The sequence below is a fragment of the Acinonyx jubatus genome, chromosome B1 (genome assembly GCF_027475565.1).
Source record: "Acinonyx jubatus isolate Ajub_Pintada_27869175 chromosome B1, VMU_Ajub_asm_v1.0, whole genome shotgun sequence".
In the NCBI taxonomy this organism is placed as follows: Eukaryota; Metazoa; Chordata; class Mammalia; order Carnivora; family Felidae; genus Acinonyx; species Acinonyx jubatus.
In genome coordinates, this window is record NC_069382.1 from 180,008,182 (window position 1) to 180,036,045 (window position 27,864).

The 27,864-nt window shown below is 39.1% G+C and overlaps 1 protein-coding gene across 4 annotated transcripts in view; it reads right to left on the reverse strand.

Annotated features, from left to right (window-relative positions):
• Positions 1-27,864, reverse strand: part of STIM2 (stromal interaction molecule 2) — a 150,533-nt gene that overhangs the window by 59,201 nt on the left and 63,468 nt on the right. For all 4 annotated transcript variants that reach the window (XM_053217481.1, XM_027052538.2, XM_027052464.2 and 1 more), the window contains exon 3: positions 2,009-2,123. In XM_053217481.1, the coding sequence (XP_053073456.1) occupies positions 2,009-2,123 (115 nt within the window). The remainder of the gene's footprint in view (positions 1-2,008; positions 2,124-27,864) is intronic.

Below are 27,864 nucleotides of genomic sequence, written 5' to 3' on the forward strand. Positions count from 1 at the left end.
TTCTACGGTCCATGAATCAAGGAATAATTTCCACTTTCAAGTCTTACCAGTTAACAAACACATTTCATTAGGCTATACTGCCAAAATGATTACTCTGATAGATCTGGGAAGTAAATTAAAACCTTCTGGAAAGGATTCATGACTCTAAATGCCATTAGGAACATTCGTGATTCATGGGAAGAGGGGCAACTATCAACATTAACTGGAGTTTGGAAGAAGTGGATTCCAACCATCCTGGAGGACTTTGAGGAGTTCAGGACTTCAGTGGAGGAAGTAACTACAGATGTGGTGGAAACAGCAAGAATAGAATTAGAAAGGGAGCCTGAAGACGGGACTGAATTGCTTCAATCTCATGACAAAACTTGAACAGATGAGAAGTTGCTTATGGATGAGCAAGGAAAGTGTTTTCCTGAGATGGAATCTACTCCCGGTGAAGATGCTGTGAGCGCTGGTAAAACGACAACAAAGGATTTAGAATATGACATCAATCTAGTTGATAAAGCTGGGGCAGGGTTTGCAGTTAGGAAAAAAGTGCCACTGTGGGTAAAATGCTATCAAACAGCACTGCATGTTACTGAGAAACTGCTCAGGAAAGGAAGAGTCGGTGGGCGTGGCAAACTTCATTGCGGCCCTGTTTTAAGAACTTGCCACAGCCAACTCCACTTCCAGCAAGCGCTCTGGCCGGTCAGCAGCCACCCTCAGTGAGGCAAGTCCTCCACCAGCAAAAATATGAGACCTTGCTGAAAGCTCACATGGCGGTTGGCATGTTTTGGCAATAAAGCATTTTTTAATTAAGGGATGTACATCTTTTTTGACATAATGTTATCTATGGCACGCTTCACAGAATACAGTATAGTGTAAACGTAACTTTTATATGCGCTGGGAAACCAAAAAAACCATGTGACTTGCTTTACTGCAATATACGCTTTAGAGTGGTGGTCTGGAACCAAGGCATATCTGTACACAGATTAAGTTTTACGGAGCTTCCCACCATTCTAGCACTTTCCCCTCATTACACTGATATTCTTTCATTTCTAGTACTACCCAAGTTCCGACTACTTAAAATCGGTATGGGGAAGGGAAATGGAGAGACAGATTTTTAAAGCATGCTATAAACCTTCTCATATATTAATACAAACACCAAGCACTAATGGGGTAGCATTCTGTATTTTCCCATTTCCAAATGTTACCAGAGCCAGTCTAGTGAACTTTATTATGTCTTTATCCTCTTATGTGGCAGTCTGTCCCAACTTCCTCCTCCTTTCATTTCACCATTCAAAGGTGCAGAGAAAAATATACACAACACCAATGCTTGACTGATAAAAGAATAGAAACATAAAAACATTTGGAAAAAGACATTTTGGTTGACTCTGTTACTCAAAAATAAAATAATTAATAATAATAATAATAATAATAATAATAAGCTTTTTCTTTTCTAGTATTAGGGATCAAGGTGAGATTTCAGGTCATACACTTTTCCTGCCCCAATTAGTTACTGTCCATGAGACAGCCTGAGGATCTAAGGGCAGAAAAATGATAAAATATAAATTATAGAACTTTATCATGCAACTATTAGAAGACTTCATAAAGAACTTATTTAAGGAAAAGCTTAAACATTCTGTGCCTTCTGAAGACCTCAGAAAACTGTATGTGATAATTAAAAACACAACTTTGGGATCCATATTTATTTGATAAACCTTTTATAATAATGTCACTTAACAGCTGAAGCAATACGCCACAACTTTAAGCTCTCAGACATGCATTACCTTACTTATTCTAGTACAAGGTATCAAATTATCTGGCAACAGGCTGACCCATAATGAATCCTAAGAAAGATAAAAATCATTTTTCAAAATCAAAAGTGGAAAAATTATTTACTAAAATATAAGTATCCTCACAGAAAATGGTAGTTTGATTTTTTTCATAAAATCATATGCAATTAGTGAGTTGACAATGGCTACGCAGGGCAAAGGGCAGGTGAGGGATTCAGTTCACTAAAAAGTCTTACCTTCTGATGTTTTCCACTGTTTCCATAAATCCTCAACAGTTATATGCTTATCTTCTCTGTGCAGATGGCTGTGTTTATTAGTAGCATCTTTATATTTCATATCTTCTCTGATAAACTATAAAAGAAAAAACACTAAATTAAGTAAATTTAAATGCACTATTCTAGTCTCTAAACTGAGAAAAGTTCGAAATCCAGTAGGTGGCAATTTTCAGATAATAACTGGTATATTTTTGGTATTTTGTATTCACATTATTCTTATATGCTTATAAAATTTATTTAACAAAATGTCTTCTACTAATCATAACAACAACAAAAATTTAGGGGCACCTGGGCAGATCAGTTGGTTAAACGTCTGACTTGATTTTCACTCATTTCATAATCTCACAGTTCATGGGTTCGAGCCCCATGTGAGGTTCTATGCTAAGAATGAGAAGCCTGCTTGGGATTGTCTCTTCTTCTCTCTCTCTCAAAATAAATAAATAAGCCTTTAAAAGACAAAGTACTTATTTAATGCTCATTATTTACCAGCTACTATTCTACATTACGTACCATGTCTATATATCTACACACACACACACACACACACACACACACACACAGTCTTTTAACTTTATTGACAGTTCTGTATTATGTATCCCCATTTTATAGATGAGAAAACTGAGACCCAAGGAAGTAAAATAATTTGCCCAAGGTTGAAAAAATCACAAGCAGCGGAGCTAAGATTTCAACCCAAGAGGTTTCTAATGCTCAAAAACATAGCATACTGCCTCAACATTATACATTTTTACCAAATACTTACTGACAGGGTGTTTCAAAACACAATGAGTACTCATCTCAACTACTGCCTCATATTTCTGTGTTCTCCTACCTTTGAAGCTATCATTTATAATTGAAAGGCATTTGACCATAGTGGTCAGAACTAAAGTATTTTATAAAACTAAAGTAGATCCTCCATTAATCTTACTTTAAAATATATATGGAAAGAGGCACCTGGGTGGCTCGCTTGAGCATCTCACCCTTGATTTTTGGCTCATTATCTCATGGTTCATAGGATCAAGCCCTGTGTCGGGCTCTGGGCTGACAGCGTGGAGCCTGCTTGGGATTCTCTCTCTCCCCCTCTCTCTGCCCCTCCCCCAAATAAACAAAAAATGTGAAAAGAATTTTGTTAAAGAAGAATAAATACAATATAGAGAGTGCACTAAAATTTTCTTTGCTAAAAGTAACCTGCTCTATATTATTTCATTACATAAAATCCTTCAGATGTTCCCCACTGTCTCCCAAATAAAAAGCAAACTACTTTTTTTTATGGATTTTTTTTTATGGCTTATATACCATTTCCCAATCCTATTCCTGACAATCTTTTAGGCCTGATCCCTTGACATTTTCCCCATATAAACTCATTACTCTAATTATATGAAACAAATAGTTTTCTGTATTATTATGCTTTTTCTATCTCATTTCTGATTTTTCTTGTTTTGGTATTATTTTATTTGGTATCTTTATCAATGTTTCTAATCAAAAATAAAAGATCATATAAAAGATTATTTCAGAAATCCATAATGCAGAAAGTGAAAATCCCCTAGAACTCCCAACCCCCAAGACCTATTTTTCTGACCTTTATATGCTGACAATGAACATCATCTTCAGACAAAGGTCAAATTTTACTTTTGTATTGTTTTCTACTGAAACTAAAAAAATAAATTTTTTTAAAATATTATTTATTTATTTTTGGAAGAGAGAAAGAGACAGAGCATGAGCAGGGGAGGGGCAGAGAGAGAGGAAGACACAGAATCTGAAGCAGGCTCCAGGCTCTGAGCTGTCAGCACAGAGCCTGATGCGGGGCTCGAACCCACGAACCGTGAGATCATGACCTGAGCTGAAGTCAAATGCTCAACCAACTAAGCCACCCAGGCGCCCCTAAAAAAAATAAATTTTTAATAGCTGTGTAATACTGAAAAATCATTTCACTTTTCTGAACTTTAATAACCTCAGTCATAAAATGAAGAAATAACATTTTAGGATCAACACTACTACTCAACATGTGGTCGTGGGACTGAGGTCAGGCAGCAAACTGATACTCATCTACAGTATGTATAGAAATGGAGAGAAGCCATTTAGAAACCTTTATAGCAATTATACACTTTCAAAAGCTCTGACCCAAGCATGTGATAAATGTATTTATCGTGTAGGCCCTATCTGTAATGAATTGGAAATGAAAACTCTGGTCCTTCACCATAGATAACTTGAAAGGCAGGTATCTAGGTCTATTACTTATGTCTTTTTGCTGTTCTAAAGACAGTGCCTCACCCTTGTTTTCTAAATACCATTTTTACAAGTGATTTTTAAAGAGGCCTGCCTCATTGCTACAACTCTTGCCTAGTTCTATTTCATATTTTCTCTTTTCCTGTTTCTGCCCCTTCCTCTTTGCTCTTCCAGATACCTTCAAAATCTAGTAGGTATACCTGGAAAAATCAATGCCACTGAGATGTTCAGAAACCGCCCCTAGTGTGGAAAAGGTTCAAGAGCTAGAGAGAAATTCTATATTGAAAAGCATGAAGATGAAAAAAGCAGGGAGGAAGCCTGCCTTGGAAATAGTCCAGCCACTTGGAACAAATGGCAACTGTTTCATATTTGTGATACACGAAAAATAAAAAAAGAAAACCAATGTCCTAGGAAATTCTTTACATGAACACAACATAAAAATAGAGTTCTGTGGGTTCAGGATCAATATATTTTGGAAAATAGAGCTAATTTCCATATATGGACTAGATGAGACATTCTAGCTACTGAACTATTTTAGAAAGCCTAGGATGTGTATAGACATCTGCCAAATTACGTGTTTAACAAAATAAAAGAACTGGGGTGCCTGGGTCGCTCAGCTGGTTGAGCATCCAACTCTTCATTTCAGTTCAGGTGACGATCTCACAGTTTGTGGGATTGAGCCCCACACTGGACTCTGTGCTGACAGGCGGAACCTGCTTGGAATTCTCTCTCCCTCTCTCTCTGCCCCTTGCCCTGCTTGTTCTCTCTCAAAAATAAACAAACGTTTAAAAATAAATAAATAAAAGAATTTAGGTATCAAAGAAGGGCAATTAAAAAAAAAAGCTCATGAAGATTATCTATATAGTTCACTTAATGTAAAAGAACTATCTGGCTCCTACAAAAGGTGGGTCAAAACTATATAAATGCACAGAATTATATTTTCCCTGGAGTATATGCTTCTGTTTTAAAACATGACCCCAAAATAATACAGTTCATAACAAACCACACAGAAGTGTAGTCTGTATCTCCTATATCTTCAACATTTTTATCACAATGTGACTAGAAAGCAGTAGAATCACTTTATGTTGAAATTAAGTTGGAAAATTTTTAACTCAACCAAACATACTAGAACCATCAGCTTCCATTAAATTCTCTTCCCAATATCCTATAGACCATTCTGACCGTTCAGACTTTTCTTTAACTTCATAAAGAAGTGCAAATTGTAGAAATGAGGCAGGCTAACAGAAGAAATTTTAAAAGCAGTCACCAATAATTGAAAATGCATGAGAAAACGAAAAACACTTCTTATTTGTTGAAATCTGTGAATTAAGAAATCAGAAAATAGATTCAAATTCTATGAGGTAAATCTTCAAACAATGTACTGCAAATTACATTAGAGTTCCTGGCTAAACATATCCAATTATGCACCTAATTAAACCTACTATAGGAAAGCCTGAATTGACAATACAAATACAGAAGTACTCAAATAAATGACTACTGAATATTCTTTTCAAAAACATTCACCCAGATGAATCTTTTAAATATGTTCTTCTAATACCATTATGGAATTTACAGATCCAGTTTCAGGAAGTTAACTTTTAGATGATAAGTTGATTTCAGTTCCCTGTATCTCTAATATACACATTACTTTGTATTTTGTATTTATATTTTACATTTGTGATGCTATGCATTTTTTGTTTTTATTATGTTTGCATTTATATTTGTGCTGTTATTTTTATAGTAGTGCTTAATAAAGTCTGACACATAATAGTGCACTCATATCTGGGGCCCTTTTCAGCCTATATCTCTTCCCCTACCGACATCAGTGTAGCTCATCCTTCACTCAACCTATCACCCACTGCCACAGCCATGTGACTAAGGGATGGACACTTGACCCAGAAGAAAACAATCCAGAGCATGACCAGGATGAAAGGATTCTATTTCACAAGAAACTGCAATTCCGACCATAAAAGGCTAGGTCACTTGGTGATGGTTCTGGATCTTTAAGGTGATAAGGAAACTGGTGTGGAAGGTATCACTCTATAAACAGTCAAGACGAACCACATACAGAAGTCAAAACGCCAAGAGAAAAAGAAACGAAAGAGAGCACAGCAAGAAAGAAATGGCACCAAGAACTGGCTGGTGACTTCCAGTTCAGCTCCTGAGGAGGCCTGGGCTACACAATTCTTGTCCTGATTTCCATGACATAACAGTGACACATAAGTGTTTCCCCTTTTATTTTTAAATATATGATTTTAAGATCTCAATATTCATGGAGAGGTGATTTATCATCACAGTTAAGCACTCAGACTCTGAGTGTAACAGACTATATTCAAAACCTGACTCCACTACTTACATTCTTTTCAGCCTCGTATTTCTCTTCTGTATAGCGAGGAAAATAAAATTACCTAACGCAAATGGTTATGAAGAAAATTCATTTAAAAATGCATACCTAGCACACAGGAGCGTCAGAAAATAAAAGTAATTTGAGTCGTTTTTATATATCAATGTTATTATTGCTGTTGAAGTTTAAAGCCTGAATAAATTACTTTCACCTTGAGTAGTCTGGTAGGTTTAATATACATTTTGGAAAATAATAGACATTGAAGAAGCTAGGATTTCCTAATATTCTTAAGACAACCATTTCAGACCTCTGAAACAAAATACATAACACAGAGATGAAGAGGAAAACCACAGCCTTTTCATTGACAATGTAAGCAGAGATCTTCCCAAGGAAATCTGTCATCAACAGTGTCCAAGGTCTGATACGTGAGTCAGTTAAAGTAAATGGGTTCCAGGGCACCTGGGTGACCTAGCTGATTAAATATCCACCTCTTAATTTTGGCTTAGGTCACGATCTCGCAGTTCATGAGTTTGAGTCCCTATCCAGCTCTGTCTGCACTGACAGTATGGCTCTTCCTCCCCCCCCCCCCCAAATATATAAACTTAAAAAAAAAAGAATACTAAAATAGCTTAGTATAATGTCTAATGGGAAAGAATGCATACCAGAAAGGACCACTGTTATTCTCACCCGTAAAGACGAAAAAGCTAAGGCTAAGGGAGGGTTGGCAATTCATTCCATTTCATACAGTTATTTAGGAAACCAAATACCAACATAAATTTTAAAGAATTCCAAAGTTTAAGTCCTTCACCACTATTCACACCACCATCCTAACCTGGATGTTCTGAAAAACATCTGATTCCCAAACTCTTAGAAATAATACCATGTTAATAAAGCATGAATTGTCCATATTCTTCATCCCAAAAGTGAACACAGTGGTTGAGAGCGCAGACTCAATCTTCAGACCAATACATACTAGTGTAGTTGTATCTCAAAATTACTATTTGCCGTATGACTTTAGTAAGTTACTTCCCTCTCTGTGCTTCAGTTTTCTCGTCAGCAAAATGGTGACAAGAGTCATGTATCAAAAGGTTATGAGGTTTAAGTGGCTTATTTCATATGAAGTGTAAAGACTAGTGCTTGGTATATAGTAAACACTCAACAACTCAGCTATTTCATGTAAATCATTTTTAAGATAATGAGTTAAATCTTTGCCTTGGTTTGCATCATTTCTTGAAATGCTAGAAGATGACTCTGAGGCACTATAAAACACCACTGATAATCACTGGTCTAAGAATTAAATCTACGGAGCAGCAATATCAAATCCTGCTTGATACTTACCATACAGAATGCTGTAACAATGCAGGGACACGGGCTAGTGCTAAGATAGTTCTGTGTTAATAACTCTGATCTTCTCATCTAAGACAAATGATGACACCTACACAGAACCTAAGAGAACACAGGCAACTGGCACATGTTTTCATGGAATCACAAATGAAAAAAGGTAAATCACTTAATATCTGAGAAAAAATTCTTCAGATCCTACATTCAATTTTTTTTTCAAACATTAAAAATCTATACTAATTAAAATTTCAAGCTGATTTGGACGGTTTCCACATCTTAACTTTATACTTTGTCCAGCTGCCACAGTACCATTTCAGCCCTTAATCCCACTCCCTAAGTTTCCAACATCAAAAACCCATCAGTCAATCTTTAGTTTACCCACAATAAATGCACCAACGACCTCCTTAGGATTCTGTTCTCAGAACAGCTCAGAGTTCAACTGGCCTCACAATGACTTTGAACACCATTTAAACTAGACCACAGCCTTTTATGCGCTAGCTGGAGAACTTACCCAGTATTTATGACACTAATTCAACTGAATGATCGGATGAGAGATGACAGACGACAGAGTCAAACAACTAATTTACAAAGACTTGTAAAACACAATGTATTTATGAGCTGAAGTTTGTTTTACAGGAACCAATACATCACCTATATAATGACTACTCTTCGAGATTATTATTGATTATAATCCAAAAATCTCTAACAAAACTACCTATGATTCCATCAGTCTATTCAATAGTAAATAAATAAATAAGGTCCTATACTGTCATGAACATCAAGACAACAAAGTACAGTGATTCCTGGAGACTATAAATAAAGTATGCCTTGTGACTGCCCTAAATTAATTCCTAAAGAGAACTTCCAGAATTTTCAGGATAATGCACAGAAAGAGGGAATCAGGCAGAGACCAGCAGCCTCCTGAGGTGAAGAGGTGGAGGTGGGAGCTTGGGGAGAACTAGGGAGAGGAGGGGTTACAGGACTCGGTACAGAGAAGAGTGGACTGCACAGAGAGGGAAGCGTGGATTATCTAAAAAAAGAGAGAGAGAGAGAGAGAGAGAGAAAGAAAAAGGCTGCCTGGAGTCTTTACTGACTACTGATCAGCCCGTGAGTACAAGAAAGCCATAGCAAGCTAAGGAAAGAAGACACACAAAAAATTTAGAGGAAACAATCCCTGAAGATTACATATAGCAGATTACATATAGTGCTTGTTCCAATAAGACAGAGTGAAAAATCTCATAATTTGTGGGAAAGGTTTTGTCTCAGTACTGTGGAACACGAACCCCAGACTAAATTCTACATGGACTCTGCCCTCAAAACAGCTTATAAATACAAGGCAAGGGGATTAAAGTGCTCCCACATGACCTAACCCTGTCCTAGAATAAAGCTTAAGAACACTTCTATGGACACAAGATACTCAGTACCTAACAAGGTAAAATCTACAGTGTCTGGCATCCAATGAAAAACTACCTCGTATGCTAAGATACAGAAAAATAGAACCCAAAACTAGGAGAAAATTCAATCAAAGCCAATTCAAAAATGGCAAAGATGAGAGAATTAGTAAACAAAGATATTAAAGTAGTTATTACAGCTATATTCTATATATTCAAGAAGCTAAAGTAAATTCTGAGTGTGTTACTGAAGACATGTAAGGTCAAAGCATTTCTTTTAAAGACCCAAATCAAAATTCTAAACATTAAAACTACAATGACCGAGATGAAAAATACACTGAATGAGATTAATAATAAACATGACAGACTAAAATATCAGCAAACCTAAATACAATAAGCATGAGAAACTATCCAAATCAGAGAGCGAGCGGTGGGGCAATTTCATACAGCCTAACATAAGTGTAATTGGAGTCCATAAGGAGCCAAGAGGGAGTGACAAAAAAGTATACTTCAAGAAATAATGGCCAAAATTTTTCCAAATTTTATTAAAACTATAAACCCACAGATCCCAGAAGATCAATATACTTCAAGACAAGAAACATAAAGAAAACTACACCAATACACATCATAATCTAATAGCTTGAAGTCAGGGATAAAGAGAGTAATCTAAAAGCAACTTGGGGGGGGGGGGGAGAGGGGATGAAAACACAATAGGAACAGAGGAACAGAGATAAGGAGGACAGAATTGTCAGAGAACATAATCCAGAGACCACTTAGGAAGCACATTTAAAGTGTGAAAGAAAAAACTGTTAACCTAGGATTCTTACCCAGCAAAAACAGCTTCCAAAGATGAAGGCAAAATAAAAACCTTTTCGGACAAACAGTAAGGGTTTGTCACAGGAAGTCCTGTACTGCTGGAACAGTTCTTAAAAGCCGTATAAGCAGAAGGAAAATAAGACCAGACGGAAATCGGAGCATAGTTAGAACAGTTTTGGAGGAGTAACAGAGGCAAAAGCTTAAGTGACTTCAAGAATGAGATGAGAAAACTAGTACAGAAATCCTTTTGAGGGAACTTGTTGGAAAAAAAGAAGAAAGGAATTGGGCAATCACCAAAGGGAGAACTAAGAGTTGGAAGTTTTCATACTGCTGCGTTTATGAGGTGCAAGACAATGGCAGGTTTGAGTCAGATGGGAAAGATCAGTAGGAAACGGTACATTGCTAAAGCACTGTCCTCAAGTTGTCCACAGGAGACGGGAGATGAGATGAAGTGCTTGGATGGAAAAATTCGCTTTTGCAAGGAGCACAAACAGTGAATGAATCGACAGTAACAGGAGAGAACATACAGTTTACAGCCACACAGGAAGGTGGATGAGCCTCCCAGTAGCCTTACATGGCCTCTGCCAAGGAGAGAGGAAAAAATCCTCCTACCTCAATCCTTAGATCTCTGGTTAGTTACCACATAGTTGGGAAAAGTATAGGAAATAAACTAGCAGCGGGAAAGAAAAGGAAAATTATGACCAATCACACTTAATAGATTTTATAGCAACACAAAGATTTCTCTTCCCTATCTTCTACACAAGAAAGTAACAGTTTCAAAATTTGAGAATCAAAATGGCACAACTGTATCAAAACTGGATACATGGGTATATACATTTGTCAAAATTCATGAAACTGTAGAGCTAAAATTTCTGCACTGAATTGAATGTAAGATATACCCCAAATATTTAAACCATCAAGAATTTCAAGAAATTCATTATCTTTCATAGGCACAATTTTATTCATTAAAAAGGTATTACTTACTTTAAATGCATTGCTCATCTCTCATGATTGTTAACCCAACCTTTAAGAGATGACATTAATTTGCCATATATTATACTTTTTCATGTCTTTTTATCATTGTTTGGTTTTTCAGGGTTGAAGAGTTTAAAATACTTCCATCAGTGAGACTCAGGGTTGTAACTATAACCTGTTTCTTTGTGTTTTTTGGTTGTTTTATTTTGTCATAATTGAGATTTTATTGGCTGTTCTGAGCATCAGTACACAGACACTTCAATGTGTATACAGCTCTTCACATACGTACCAAAACCCTAAAAAATCATGTACTTATGATTCTTTTCTAAGCAGCTATTCTGGTGACTTTCCAGCTTAAAATCTGGAGGCAAACTTTCCTTCAACAGGTATTAAGTACCAATATCTTCATATATTATACAATGTTACACAGTTACGGCCCACTAATTCACTGTATCATATACACCACACACTCAAATTTTCATCCGTCAGGGCACACTAACAAAGTTACTAGGAAAACTGGAGTACAATAACCAAAGATGTTACAGAGTGTACAAAATTAGGACAGGGAGAGCCAAGATTTCAAGGAGTGGTTTTCTTGAAGAAACAATTCTACCAAAAGCAACACAGGAACAGAAATCATTTAAAATGTTCAAGATAGGGGCGCCTGGGTGGCTCGGTCGGTTAAGCATCCGACTTCGGCTCAGGTCACGATCTCACGGTCCGTGAGTTCGAGCCCTGCGTCGGGCACTGTGCTAACAGCTCAGAGCCTGGAGCCTGTTTCAGATTCTGTGTCTCCCTCTCTTTCTGCCCCTCCCCGGTTCATGCTCTCTCTCTGTCTCAAAAATAAACGTTAAAAAAAAAAATTAAAAATAAATAAATAAATAAATAAATAAAATGTTCAAGATATATTAAATGCATGACTGACATCAAGTTACCATTTAATATGCTTTGTGTTATAAGATATAAAACTACCCCTACATATGGAATATCAGGCTGACACCCAAGATGATCAAAGCCTCCCACACTCAATATCCCACCATTTTCTGGCTGTACCAAAAAATAAACAACCAGGAAATGATTTTGCTTCTTTTAAAAAGCAATTACACATAAAAAAAAAGGGGGGGGGGATAAGGTGGGACTCTCTCCTTAAAACTGTTTGTAGAACTATTAAAAAACCTGCATTTACAAAATAGTTCCTCTGGACTGTGTAAGAAGGGAGGTAGGGACCACTGATAAAGACATGGTATGCAATATTAATTAGACTGAGCTTTTTCTCTCCTGCTGCATCAGAGGTGACTCTCCTCATTGCTAGTTTCTCTGTCTTCTGCAGGGGAGTCTCCTCTCATTTCTTAACCACTTCAGCCTGTTTTCGTTTTGCTCACCTTTCCCTTTCGTTTGCACTTCTTTATCTGAAGATTTAGCCTTTCCTGCTGTCATTTTTGACTTGGTTTCCACTTCTGCAGAAGCAGGTTTAGATGAAAACCTTGTTGATGCCCCTTTTGGGCTCCTCCTTCACTGCTCCCTCAGTGGACCTGATCTTCCTCCTGGGCATCATGGTGGCAGGGCAGGCATGGGCTGGGTGCACGCAGCCCCGAGTGTGCCAAATGCCTTTCACAAAGCTGGATTGCCTGGCACCTGCCACTCCTCCGGCCCCCCTACCTGCTTGGACCTCTGTGACCCATTTCTCTGAATATGATGATCCTACAGTGGTATTCCTATTTCTCTGAATATGACAATCCCAGCTAGGAGGCTTGTTTGACCTCCTAGTTATAGCCACAGAAAGAATTTAATTTCCTTCTATCACCACATACATATACTATGTAACTAATGAGAGACAGGTAAAACACAGAGTTGAAAATAAGGGTCACACTAAACTATAAAGCAACAAATGCCATATGGGAAAACCAAATGCAAGAAATTTCTCTGGCTTAGAAGAATAATAAAAAAAATTTTTTTTTAACATTTATTCATTTTTGAGAGACAGAGAGAGACAGAGCATGAGCAGGGAAGGGGCACAGAGAGGGAGACACAGAATCCGAGGCAGGTTCCAGGCTCTGAGCTGTCAGCACAGAGCCAAACGCGGGGCTCAAACTCACAAACTGCAAGATCATGACATGAGCCGAAGTCAGTCGCTCAACCGACTGAGCCACCCAGGCGCCCCTGGCTTAGAAGAGTAATAGAAGAACACACACACACACACACACACGCGCACACACACACACACACACACACACACACACACACACACAGTAAAATAGCGAGGACTATTGGAAAGACATTCTATATGGATGGATGAATAACTACATGGATGACATTCTGTTTCTGCTAAATCTTAAAATTAATCTTATGAGCTGCATATAATTTAACATACAGAAAGAGACAGAGAAATCATGAGTGAAATGCCCGGAGAGGCATATAAAAATATGGGATGTGTTCAAAGAGCAGTCTGTCTGCAGTTAACTGTGGCTAGAGGAGAGAGTGCATCAAGAAGATGCAGAGTAAATGATAATGGCTAGAAGGACAGATTATGACCACACCATAAAAGGTCTTAAATGCCAAATGAAGAAGTCTGGGCTGTATGTGGTAGACTCTAGTAGTGACTCTCAAAGTGTGGTTCCTGGACCAGCAATGTCAGCATCTGGGAACATGTCAGCAAGTCAAATTCTTGGGTCTCATCCCAGACCTGTGGAATCAGAAATTCTAGAGTTAAAACCTGGGTTTCAACATATCCTCCAGGTGATTCTCTGCTGCACACTACAGCTTGATACCACCGGCCTATGAAGACCCACTAGAAGTTGCTGAGTCGGGGGGAGGGGAAGAGAAAAACAAAATATGTTCCAAAGTGTTTTAATCAAGTAGTAATAGTCGAAATGGATTTTAAAGGAGGAAAAGACTGGCAATGACAAGACAAGTCAGAAATCAAAGAATAAAACAACTCCGAGAGGGAAACAAAAATGCAGACCAAGATGAGACTGGAGCATCAAGCCTGAGTTGTAGGTAAAACAGGGATACCATCAACAAAAATAACATAGACGAGAGAAGAAAAGGGGTGCCTGGGTGGCTCAGTCGGTTGAGTGTCAGACTTCGGCTCAGGTCGTGGTCTCACAGCTCGTGAGTTCGAGCCCCATGTCGGGCTCTGGGCTGACAGCTCAGAGCCTGGAGCCTGCTTCAGATTCTGCATCTCCCTCTCTCTCTGCCCCTCCCTCACTCACACGGTCTCTCTCTGTCTCAAAAATAAACAAAAACATTAAAAAAAATTTTTTTAATAAAGAGAAGAAAACAGTATTTTCTAAACTTTTAAAAAATGTTTAGAAGTTTATTTATTTATTTTTAGAGAGAGATAGAGCACAGGAGGGGCAGAGAGGGAGAGAGAAAGAATCCCAAGCAGGCTCTGCACTGGCAGCACAGAGCCCAACACGGGGCTAGAAGCCACAAACCAAGAGATCACGACCTGAGATGAAACCAAGAGTCGGATGCTCAAGTCACTGAGCCACCCAGGCACCCCAATGATATTTTTTTCTAAATATTTATTTCTTTTTGAGAGTGCAAGAGAGCATGGGGGAGGGGCAGAGAGAGGGAGACAGAGAATCCTAAGTATGGTCTACTCCGTCAACACCATCTGCACCTTCCTTCCTTCCTTCCTTCCTTCCGTCCGTCCGTCCTTCCTTCCTTCCTTCCGTCCTTCCTTCCTTCTCTCTCTCCTTCACCCAAGTTCAGGACAAGGCCTCTCCCAGCTCCCTACCCTTGTCTCTCACTGGCAATTCCCCTAATAAATTTCTAGCATGTTTAATCTGCTACTGGTGTTTGCTTCTTGGAGGACACAGACTAACATGAGTGCAAAAGAAAAATATCATCACCCTAAGAAAGTAAGGTCTAGCAGCAAAAAGGGGAAATTTAAAAAGTGATGATTAATTTAGAAAAACTGACCTAGTGGATTAGATCACCAATAAAAACTGCCTGGATGTTGATTCTAGAGTGCCATAGAGGCCAATGCAGAGCTCGAACTCACGAACTGTGAACCAAAATCAAGAGTTGGATGCTTAACCGACTAAGCCACCCAGGCAACCCCAGAAAACAGTATTTTGAGGAAGGTGGTGATTGGTTCAGCATGAACTTTTCTAGAAAGGAAAACAAAGAAAGACAGCAATGTATTTTTTTTTTTTTTTAGCATTTTTAGCATTCTCTTTTTTAGCATTCAGGATGCTGTGTTAGAGATCTTAGCAGACAAAACGTGAGAATGGAATTCACTAGAGAAGTCAGAACTAAGCTTATACAAAAATGATAATTAAAGGCACGAGCCTGAATAAAACTTCCTAGAAAGGGAAAGAAAGAACAGAAGAGGCCCAAAGACAGGAGTGCTATGGAAGAGACTTCTGTTTTCCAATCCCAGCGTAAAGAGCTTGGAAGTCACCAGTCCACCCTAACAACCAGCAAAAAGTTGAACAGACTGAAGAGTAAACTCTTCCTGGATCTGTAAGAGAGGGGAGGGCCCAGGACAAACTGCTGCCCCCAAGACTGGAGAGACTGGCAAGCAAATGCAGGGAACCTCAGCTGACTTTAACCGAAGCAGAGGCCAAGGACCCGAAACTGCTGGGGGATTGGGGAGGCGGTGGGGACCCAAACTAACTGAGGAAGGGCTGCAGGATCAATGCAGGCCAGTCTGAGAAGTAAAACCTCCAGGGATATCCAGTCATGGGGTGGAGGGGGAGCGGAGGGATGCCTACTGTATCATGAGATTTGCCTCCAGGAGCTCAATCAGATTACCACAGGGAACACTGAAGAGAAATCTCCTCCTGCTTCTGGCAGGTAGAGGGGAAAAAAACCACTTCCAAATACAGACGGTTCCCAACCTAGGATGGTTCAACTTAGGATTCTTCGACTTAACGATGGTGCGAAAGAGATACACATTCAGTAGAAACCGTACTTTGATTTTCGAATTCGCATCTTTTTGCGGGCTAGCGACATGTGTTACGATACTGTCACACTGCTGGGCAGGGCCAGTGGCATGGCATCGCCCAGCCGGCCGCACAATCACAAGGGTAAACAACCAATTCACTCACAACCACTCTGCGTCCCTACAACCTTCCTTTTTCTCACTTTCAGTGCAGTATTCAATAAATTAATGAGATATTCAGCATTTTATTATACTAAGGCTTCGTGTTAGATTATTCTGCCCAATTGTAGGCTAATGTCAGTGTTCTGAACACATTTAGAGTAGGTTAGGTGTATTAAATGTATGTTCAACTTACAACATTTTCAACTTATGATGGGTATATTGGAATATAATCCTTGTAAACTGAGAAAAAGATGTGTGCTCCAGAGCACTCTGTTCCTCTTAACAAGGCCTACCCTCAGGGGCAACTAGTTAACCAGAGCCTAACCTGCAAGGGTATTATCAGAGCCTAACTGACAAGGCTCAGCTCAACTCTACTGGGCTCTAGCCTTCCAGTGGGAGAAGAGATATACCCAACTCCAGCTCGCTCCAGCCATCCTGTCTCACCTAAGGGAAAACAAAAAAACAAAAATGAGAAAGACTTGTGAAGGTTACAGTCCAGAACCATAGGTTCAATGAAAGACGGAGACCTAATCATGGGTCTACAGAACACTTCCCCTCCCCCCGTCACCACACCACCCTATTACCACAGGCCTATTTACAGCAGTTTCTTTTGTCCCATACATCATGTCTAGCTCTCAAGAAAACATGGTAAGACATACCAGAAGGCAAAAAACAATCTGAAGAGACAGAAAAGCATCAGACCCAGACATAGTAGGGAATTATCAGACCAGGAATTTAAAATCACCATGATTAATACACTAAGGATTCTAGTGGATAAAGTAGGTAGTATGTAAGAACAGATAAGCAATATAAGCAGAGATGCAAATCCTAAGAAAGAACCAGAAAGAAATGCTACAGATCAAAAATACTAGAAGACAAGTGAAGAATTCTTTTGATGGACAGACTGGGCAGAGCTGAGAAAACCTCTCTGCGGTAGAGGACAGATGTATTGAAAGAAACTTCAAAACCCAGAAAGCAAAGAGAGGACTGAAGGAAAACAAAACAGGACTATGAGGCAACTACAGAAGGTATAACATAGGTGTAATGGGAATACCAGGAGAAAGAGAGAGAAACAGAAGAAACACCAGAAACAATAAAGACTGAGGATTTCAGGGCAGTGAAGATACTGTGTGTAACATTTTAGTGATGGATACATATCCTTATATATTCATCCAAACCCAGAGAATATACAACACCAACAACAAGCCCTAATGAAAACCATGGACTTGGGGTGATTACAACATGTCAGTGTAGGTTCATTCTGGGTAAAAAACATACCAATGTGGTGGGTGATAATGAAAGAGAACGCACCCCATTGTGGGGGTGGAGGTATACGGGAAATTACGGTATCTCCCTCTCAAGTTTGTAGTAAACCCCAATTGCTCTAAAAAAAAATTAAATCTTAAAAAAAAATTATGGAATACATACAGTTTGGGGTGCAAGAAAAGAACAATGAAGAGATCACAGAAGTAGCCAGAAGTAGGAAAAGGAAAAAAAAAGCAAGTTCCTTTCAATGCTATCCCCCACACCACCATACTCCAGTCAGACTGAGTATTCTCTATTACATAAATTAGTATCCTTTGTTCTTCCTTTAATGCATTTTCCCTACTCTGACCCTTCCTCTTGGAGTGTCTCACCTATCGTTTACACCTGTAAAAACCTTGCCCACTTCCAAAGGCCCATCTCAAGGACTCCTACTCCAGGTTTTTCTAGATGCTCTTCAAACAAATGTACAGTCTCTCTTCTGAGACACAAGAGCACTTTCACGATTCACGTGTATCCCTAGTACATAATATGCCCTGACATACGTTGTCTTTATATCCCTAGTAGAGGGTAAGCCCGTGGAAGTCTATGCTGGCTTGTTTCATTCTGCCCCATATTCATACAGTGCTATATATATAAATAGAAACTTTAAAGCCTTAGGTGTGTTTTGTTTTTAAATGAATGCTCAACAACACCCTTGGTCAGGAGCCTAGGCATATTTCCCGAGCCCTTGAAGGAACTAAGTAAAAAGAAAAATGAAAACAAAAAAAACCCAGCTATTTAGTTCGAAAAATAGTTTTTAAAGACCATAAAAATTCCTGTACTTCTCTAAGACTTGAAAGAAATTTTAGGAACTTAGGAGATATAAAAATAAAGGTCAATTGGCAAGTGTTAGCAATTAAAGTGAAAGGCTCTCAAAGATTTTTTATCGATTATTTTAAACATTTTCAAGATTAAGACAAAATATTCCTTCAGTTTTAAAAAGGTTCTCTTTACCAACTGAGTTTCATAGCCTTATAGTTTCAGCCTCCAGGCCCAATAGCCCTATAAAAAGGCTGGGGGGTGGGAGGGTAATAAAAATATGCAGCTCATCAACACCTGGTGTTACCAGTACTAGATCAATGCTATGAGCCGTGTCAAGCCAGGCAGACCCAGCAAAGCCAGGATAGGAAGCCTAAAGGAAATACAGGGGAAAGTAGTCTTTAAGGTGAGGTGAGGCAGGTTCTCCAGCCATGCTTAAGATAACACTTAAGACGTAAGTCAGTATGATTCAGAACAAATACGGGGAAGAAGCAGGTATGAGGCTCTAGTGAAAGAGCTGACATCAATGTCTAGAGGTCTGCAACTCAAATTGAGGTCATTAATAGAAACACGTTCAAGAACGTATCCAGGGAGACTCCTTCTGAGTCCAAAGCTCAAAACTGAACACAAGTTCAAAACGCAACAACCTGGAATTGTGTCTCAACATGTTCCAGAATGAACGGAAGTTGGGACAGTTGGGCTCTATCCCTGCTCCTACGCTATGTGACCTAAGTAACAATCTAAGCCTCCGTCTCCTCGTCTATAAAACAGGGATATGACCTGTCTTGCCTATCCCAAAACAACATTGCTAAAGAGCATGTGAGACACCATAAATGCTTTCTGAACCATGATGGTATAATCAACATACGGCAGGGCTATCTGAGGAAAAGAACAGTTTACCTTACATCCAGCTCCCTGATACAGCACAGCACCTTACCTTAAGGCCACACGAAATGCTGCCTAGAGCAAAACAGTCTTCTGAAGACCATGTGGTTAGTGACTGCAGCACTTACTTGGGGAAGAAATTCTGGCAGGCCAAACACTGGATAGGTGCATAGGAAAATTTAGACTATTATGGAATATTCTTCAGATATGAAAATTTGGGACAACCAGAAACTTACTACAAAAAAATCCTAGCAATCAATGAAAGGGTCAATGAGTACTAGTTCACCTTAATACAGAAAATATTGTTAAACTGTATTATTTCCAGGGAATAAAAAGACAAAAAAAAAAATCACTTAACTCTAGAAAAAATGGAATAATGCTGAAGTCTCTGTCATGTTACTAGAAAACAAAGTGCTCCATACATAAAGACAGCCTGATAAACTAAACTGAAATCCAAGCTTTACTAATAGCACAAACCTTGGCACAATACTTGGATCAATTTAATAACAACTTAGTGAAGCGCGTAAAACATGGGTAAAGGTAATTACAACAGAAAGCAGACTGCAGTAAGAAAGAGTGAGTTCATTACATGGCCCCATTTGCCTAGGACAGTCCCCTTTCACCTGTTGTCCTGGTGTAATTATTAATAGCAACCTCATTTACTCTCAAAAGTATTCCAGTTTGGATGATGAATTATATGGTCACCCTATCCATAACAACAAAGTAAGACAGATGGAGTTAATGTTATAGTAAAAGCACAAATTTATTTAACTCATTTGTGAAACAGGAATAAATAGGTTTTGTACACCCCAACTGAAAGATGTTTCAGAAGACGAGACAATACGTGAAGTTTGCTACACACTCAAAAAATATACATTCCGTAAATGCAGTGCCACGCCGTGATCCTGAAAATGCCCAGGGAAGAAGGGGAGGAGAGGGGCAGGACTGGCCACTGCGCTCAGTACAGACACAGGTCCTCATTCACATTGCTGCCGCTCTGCCCTCATCCGGTCTACAACGGTTTGTAACACAAAACTCCTGTCAATGGAAATTAAAAATGAATGGAACAAGAATGGGAAAGGATTCTTTTTCATGAAAACATAATTGCCAGACATTCTGACTAAAGAAAGAGGAAATAATTTGGAGGAAGGGACTAAAAGATTTACTAGTTGAAGCAGGGGTTGTGGTAACTTCCTAGAAAGAGGCAAAGGTGCTGAGTTGAAAATGATTTCGTAAGTTTTTGGCTCTTTATAGACAGATCTCATCTATAGACCATTCATTCCCAGTTTATAAACTGGTTGCATTTAAATATACGTATCTGCCATTTGAAACCTATCTTTCCACAGAAACTATTATGATATTTAAGTACCTACCTACTGGCAGCACAAAAGCCCACTTAATCCATATGTACTGAACTCCTCAAATGACATGCAACTAAGGATGTATCAAGAAGAGGGAACCCATTAGGCACCTGGGGGGGCTCAGTCAGTTGAGCATCCAATTCTGGCTCAGGTCATGATCTCATGGCTCTTGAGTTCGAGCCCCACATGGGGCTCCATGCTGACAGCACAGAGTCTGCTTGGGATTCTCTATCCTCCTCTCTCTCTGCCGCTCCCCCTCTCTCGCACATGTTGCCCTCTCACTCCCCAAAGTAAATAAGACATTTACAAAAAAACTTTAAAAAAAAGAAGAGGGAACCCATTATAATACATCAAAGTCAGAGGGGGCAGAGGCAAGGGCAAGACAGTCTGGATGGCAGGACAGGGTAGGGTTAAGACAAAGTCCTCTGGTTATTATGGTGGTTGCTTTGAGGGACAAGGAGACACAAGAATAGAAACAGTCTGGGAGAATTAGATCTTATCAAATATAAACAGAAAGATAATAGCAGTTGGTAAATTAACTGGAAAAGCAAGAGACAGAGAAAGAAGCCCAGTAAAGAGGTACTACAATTGTCAAGATAAAACATAAAGAGCCCAGATACTCAACTAGATAAAGCAGGGCAGCAAACTTAGAACTTAAGAAATATCCCAAGCACAACTATGAAATAATAAACATATGCTCTTAATATCTCAATAATTTATACAATGGTTCTTAACCATTCTAAGTTATAAAACCATCTTACTTGAGCAAAAGTAAGAATTCTGTCCCCAGCAAAACACATGCACACTCTGCTTTACAGTAATAATTATTGTGTTATACATGTTTATGACTTCCTGTAGAACATATTAAGAAAAACTTAAGGTAGGACTTGGGCAAAGTGAAATCACAAAGTATAGGGGCAGGAAACAGTATCTTTTGCAAGACCATCACAGTAGCCAAATATAAATACTGTGCCTGAGATTATAAAAACTGTTACAAAAGTATAGTGCAAAAACAGCTATTACATTTATTAAAGGACAACATGGGCATCAGAATCAACAGAGGGCTTGTTACAACAGATTTCTGAGCCCCACTCCCACATTTCTGATTCAGTAGGCCTGGGATGGGACCTGAGTATTTGCATTTCCAAAAGTTGCCACTTTGTCCAGGAAGCATACTTTGAATCCCTAGAGCAATCTTTTAAACTTGTACCAACTCCTTTTCATCCACTTCCTTAAGCCCAAAGATTTGGCTGCAGTGATCCACTTTGTCCTATGGATTTATCGCCTTTGCTTCCTCATTCCATAGGCATCATGCAAAGAAGAGTGCCCCAACCATTTGTCTACCTTGCTTCCAAACACACAGCCTCTATATTATTCTGAAATGCCCAAACTGCAGTTAGGAAAAAAAAAAAATTTAGGAGCGCGTGGGTGGCTCAGTTGGTTAAGTGTCCTACTCTTGATTTCAGCTCAGGTTATGATCTCACGGCTCGTCAGTTCGAGCCCCACATCAGGCTGTCTGCAGTCAGCACAGAGCCTGCTTTGGATCCTCTGTCCCCCTTCTCTCTGCCCTACCCTGCTCATGCTCTCTCTCTCAAAAATAAACAAACATTAAAAAAAAAAAAAAAAAAGAACATCAGGAACTGATATGCTACACAGTTAAGAGACCTATATACAGGGCTACCTGGGTGGCTCAGTTAAGCATCTGGCTCTTGGTTTTGGCTCAGGTCACGATCTCATGGTTTGTGAGGCCACGCCCTGTGTCAGGCTCTGAGCTGACAGCTCGGTACCTGCTTGGGATTCTCTTTCTCTTTGTTTCTGTCTGTCCATGGCTTGTGCTCCCGCTCTCTCGCTCTCTCTCTTTCTGTCTCAAAATAAATAAATGAACTTTTTAAAAAGGAAAAAGAAACCTGTGTATAGTGAACAATGAAAATTAGAGAAAAATAAATATTAACACTAGTAGGAATTTGTTTTGAAAACTCCTCACAATTACCTGTTCTCATAAAAACGGAATGAAGTATATGTGACTGAAAACAAATCTTGCTTTATAATTCATTCGTGCAGCAGTCTCCAGTTTCAATTCCCCAGGCCCCATAGGGATATACAATCTAATCCACTCATGAGGGAGAAAATATTAGAACTTCCATTTACATTTGATTTTATCTCATTTTTAATTTGCGTGTTTGTGAACACTATAAAAAGGCGTAACAGGATTACAGCATGTGTACATATATCAAATACATCTAATACAACTGTGTGTGTGTGTGTGTGTGTGTGTGTGTGTGTGTGTGTAGGTATCAGTACATCTACTAAATCTATACACTACTTACATATAGCTACTGATTTGTAAATTGTACCAGGGAGGGCATAATGATGGTGATGTGCTATACTCATCAACATAAGAAAGCAACACACACTAGAAACCAAGAACATGAATTCAGTCTGGCATCAAACCTGGGCTGTAGCACTTACAAGCTGGTGGCCGTGGGCATACCGTTTCACCTCCCTAAGCCTGTTTCCTCACCGGCAAATAAGATAAAGAGGATCCTCTTTGTTCACAGGGTTGCTGTGAGAAGTCCATACCATAATCCATGCAAAGTGCTCAGAGTGCGAAACAAACAGTAAATGCTCAATAAATGTTTCCTATTCTTTTAGTACACAAAGCCATAAACGTAAGTTCGAGAATTCCTGTAGTAACAAAACTAAATGAATCCATCACTTCCCAATTTTGGCCATTTAACCCTCTTTTTTTCTACTGAATACCTATTAACACCCTCGGCCACCCTAAACTGGATGCTTATTGCTATTACTTTCCAGAAAGATTTAAAGTCTGTTTTTATGATGACACGTTAGTTAACTGAACTATGAAACTATAAAACTTTCAAATACGTAGGAAAACCCCTCAATAATTACAACTTAACAGACAGCAAGAGCTCTGTAGCACCCACTGTCCTCACCTCACCTCTACCCTGCTTGTCTTTTCAGGTCAATGCCAAGTGATCCTTCGGTCACATAAGTGGTACTGGTACATGATGACACATGCAACCCACTGCTTAACAGATACTTTTAGGGGTGCCTGGGTGGCTCAGTCAGCTAAGTGCCCGATTCTTGATTTCGGTTCAGGTCATGATCTCATGGTTGTGAGATCAAGTCCCACATCGGGGCCTGCTTAAGATTCTCTCTCTCTCTTTCTCTTTCTCTCTCTCTCTCTCTCTCTCTCTCTCACCTCTCAGCCCTTCCCCCACTCGCACTTTCTCTCTCACTCTCCCCAGCAAAAAAAAAAAAAAATTTTTCAAAGATAATTTTAATCAGACATATCAATGCTTTAAAATTCTAGACATATAGTAAGATCAACATGAAGTCTTATTATGGGTCCCCTGCAATATGGAGTCTGTTGAAAGAAGTTCTATGAGTTTATTGTTTTTCTACTTTATAATTCCATGGCTTGAGAATTCCCCATCAAATGTCTCTAGTTAGCAGAGCACAGAAACAAACTGGTAAGCAGCCTCTAAAACGGCCCCTCATGAGCCCAACATCCTCACCTTCATACCTTGTCTGACAGCCTCCCCTTGCATACCAGCCGGACCTAATGACTCCCTTCTAACAAAGAGAATATAGCAAAAAAGTAAAAAGGGATTCCAATTCCAAGCTTAGCTTACAAAAAGACGAACTTCCATGCTGTTGCCTTCTCCTGCGCGCGGCGCACACTCACTCACTCTCTCTCTCTCTCTCTCTGTGTCTCTCTCTCTCCCAGAGTGCCCTCCCACTGTCTCTGAGGGATCCCATTGCCATGCTACGAGCAGCCCCATGGAGAGAGCCATGTGTCAGCAAACTGTTATCTCCAACCAACAACCAGTAAAGATCTGTGGGGGCCCAGAGCCCCGTGTACCAGGCCTTGAGACCGAAATCCCAGCTGGTATCTGAACAGCGGCCTGGTGAAAGCCCCGCAAGCCAGAAGACCGAGCTAAGCCACACCTGGATTTGGGACCCACAGAAATTGAGATGCTCAACTTTCGCTGCGGTAAGCCACCAAGTTTGGGGGGAATTTGCCCCATAGCAAAAGATAATACATAAGTTACAACTTTAACTTAAAAATTTCAGTAAAAACTACATGCATTTATTCCTTTGGAAGCAGTACTCCACATAATTCCAAAACTCACTGATCCTGTTTTAAAAGTATTTTCTAGGGGTGCCTGGGTGGCTCAATTGGTTAAGGGTCTGACTTCGACTCAGGTCATGATCTCATGGTCTGTGAGTTCGAGCCCCACATTGGACTCTGTGCTGACAGCCCAGAGCCTGGAGCCTGGTGCAGATTCTGGTTCTCCCTCTCTCTCTCTGCCCCTCCCCTGCTCACGCTCTGTCTCCCTCTCTCTCTCAAAAATAACTAAACGTTAAAAAATAATAACAATAATAAATAAAAGGTATTTTCTACTAGGTTTTTCTAACCCTACTTTTGCCTGCTTTCATCGTGATTCTCCTTATTTCAGACACATATCTGTGCTGTTAGCTAAGTTTTCTAAGCAGTGTATACACAAATGATGACAAAGGTGCATTTCAGGCAGAACAGCTAAATGTAAGAAAAACCAAAATACCAGGTACAGTTTTTTTATATAAATTGGTTTTAAGCTTGATTATATACATCAAACAGCTGATAAGAACAAAAACTCTAAAACTACTTATTCTAAATGACCTCACTAAAAAGGAAGCATGGATAAAAAGGAAGAAAAATTAGGTGAGGGGAAAGGATTTTTAAAATTTTTTTAAAAAGAGGAAAAGTAAAAACAGACAACCAAGTTCAGACACCCTAGAAACTATAATAAGGTTTTCAGTCACAAAGCAGGCAATAACGACATGAATTCTCACTGCCTCCTACACTGTGCTCAGGGCAATGAAACCATCCATTTCTCTTATTCAAAGTATTTGTTAAGAAAGTACCTACACTTTCCAACATATCTTCAATACTGGCAGAACAGACAACCCTGAAGGTAATCAAAAACTCAGTCCAAACAGGTCACACACAGATTGAGCATGCACTGACAGCTAATCTTTTTGATCTGAGGCCGGAGCAAAAGCTTTACATCCTGTTCCTAATCTAAAACACTCATGTCCTCTAATTTCAGTTTGAGAATAGTACTGGAAAACTGCCAGATACCTACTCTCTTACTTGTCCAAGTACTGAATACAGCATACACTTTAAGTAAATGTTAGTTACCTTCTGAATGAGGCCTGCCATGACCACCCTATTTAAAATCACAGCTATCTATCATCTACCTGTCCTCAGCCCTCTTTTCCCAGCTTATTTTGTTTTTTGTTTAGTCTGCCTTTTCGCCCCAAAAGAATGTTCACTGAAGGGCTTGAAGATTTATGTGGGATTCTGTCTGTTTTGTCCCGGATACACTCTAAGCTCTATTTGAGTATCTGGCATAACCAGACCCTCAAATATTAGCTCAATATTAAATGCATGAATAAATTAGAAAAGTAAATGCTTTCTCATATAACCGAAAACAAAAAAAAAAACAAAAAGCAGAGGCACTAACTACAGAGAAAAAAAATTAAGTTTTCAACTCGCATTTTCAAATACTAAATATTTTTCTAAATTAAAAAAAATAACATTTCAAGCAAAAAAAAAAAATCACAAGAAATTAGGTATTTTAATTTTCTTAATTAAGATTTCCCATTGGGCACCTTGAGTGGCTCAGTCAGTTAAGTGTCTGATTCTTGGTTTCGGCTTAGGTCAAGATCTCACACTTGTGAGTTCGAGCCCCACACTGGGCTCCATGGTAACAGTGTGGAGCCTGCTTGGGGTTCCCTCTCTCCCTCTCTCTCTGCTCCCCTCACCCCCATGTACTCTCTCTGTCTCTCTCTCAAAAATAAATGAATAAACTTAAAGAAAAAAAGATTTTCTATTAAACTCATTAAGTTTTTGAATGATGACTGCTCGAAACCCATAACGGTATTACCATTTACTTCTTTAAAACACAGACACTTACGAGAAATACAAATCAAGATGTAGCTATTCTGAACAGAAGGCACCAAACAGTCCAGGGGCCACAGAATTAACAACTCATTCCTTAAAGTCTACAACATGCCAGCCTCTAGATCAGAGCTGTGCAATACAAATTAATTTGATCTAAGTAAGTGGTGTTAACTTTTCCAGAAGTCACATTAAAAAAAGTAAAAAGAAACACATGAAATTAGTTTTATATCTTACATCCACTATGTCCGTAATATTATCATTCCCAACAGGTAATCGATATTTTAAAGTTCAAATATTTTACACTATTTTTCTCATATTCAAAATCTGAAGTGCATTTTACACTTTTAACACAGGTCAATTTTAGGTGCTCGACAGCCCAATGTAGCTAGTAGCTACACACTGGGCAGTGGATTCCTAGATTCTGTACGGTACTGATGAAACATAAAGGCATACTTTATTTGCTTTTAAATATTAATATTAGAAGAAATGCAGAGCCAAGGATAGCATCTTCTGTTTCTAAACATCAAAGCACCTGTCATACCCACAGAATTCTTAAGTTCTTTTAACATAAATTTTAAATTTTAACAAAAGGTTTTTAGTTCTAACGTTTATTACAAAATGTTTGGAACTCCACTGAAACTGGAATGACTCAAGACGAGTCTCCCTGAGGTACAAGTTATATAGCCACGCATGCTTACTTTGTTTCGCATGGCGATAATAACACTTCACACATTTGAGCATTTAATATCTGACGATGAGGTTAAAAAGATTAAAATAACTTGTAATTCGAGGAACTATTATGCAATCAGATACATTTAAATAGGCTGTCAAATACCTGCATAAGCTTACTTAATACCTCTCTGTCTATATATTATACACAACTTTAACAGATCTCCCTCTGATGGCACTTTTAATGACTTAAAAAAATGTGCATTTTTGCTATTCTTTTCAGACTTAAATGTTTCTGTAATTGTGATGTAGTAAGAAATATATTTGGCCTTTGTCCTTGGTTCCTGGCACAGGAATTTCCTGAGCGACAGGAGAGTATTTTGCCCCTTTTGATCACACCTGAGTTCATGCTAAAAGATGACTTAGAATGGGGCCTCTAGATCATCTCAGGACGGGGCAGGTCAGCAAAAGACCAGGTGATTAGAGGGCTGGAACTTTCAGTCCCACCCACCTGACCACTGAGGAAACTGAGCTCTGTAGAAACAGAGAACTCTTTTCCATGCCTTTCTCTTAGCTTCTGATGTCGTCAGCAATCCTTGTCATTCCCTGACTTGCAGCGCTGTAACTCCCGCCTCTGCCTCCATTGTCACAGGGTCATCTTCTCCCCATTGCAAGTGTCTCCCCATTGCATGGTGCTTCTCCTCTCTTACACGGATAC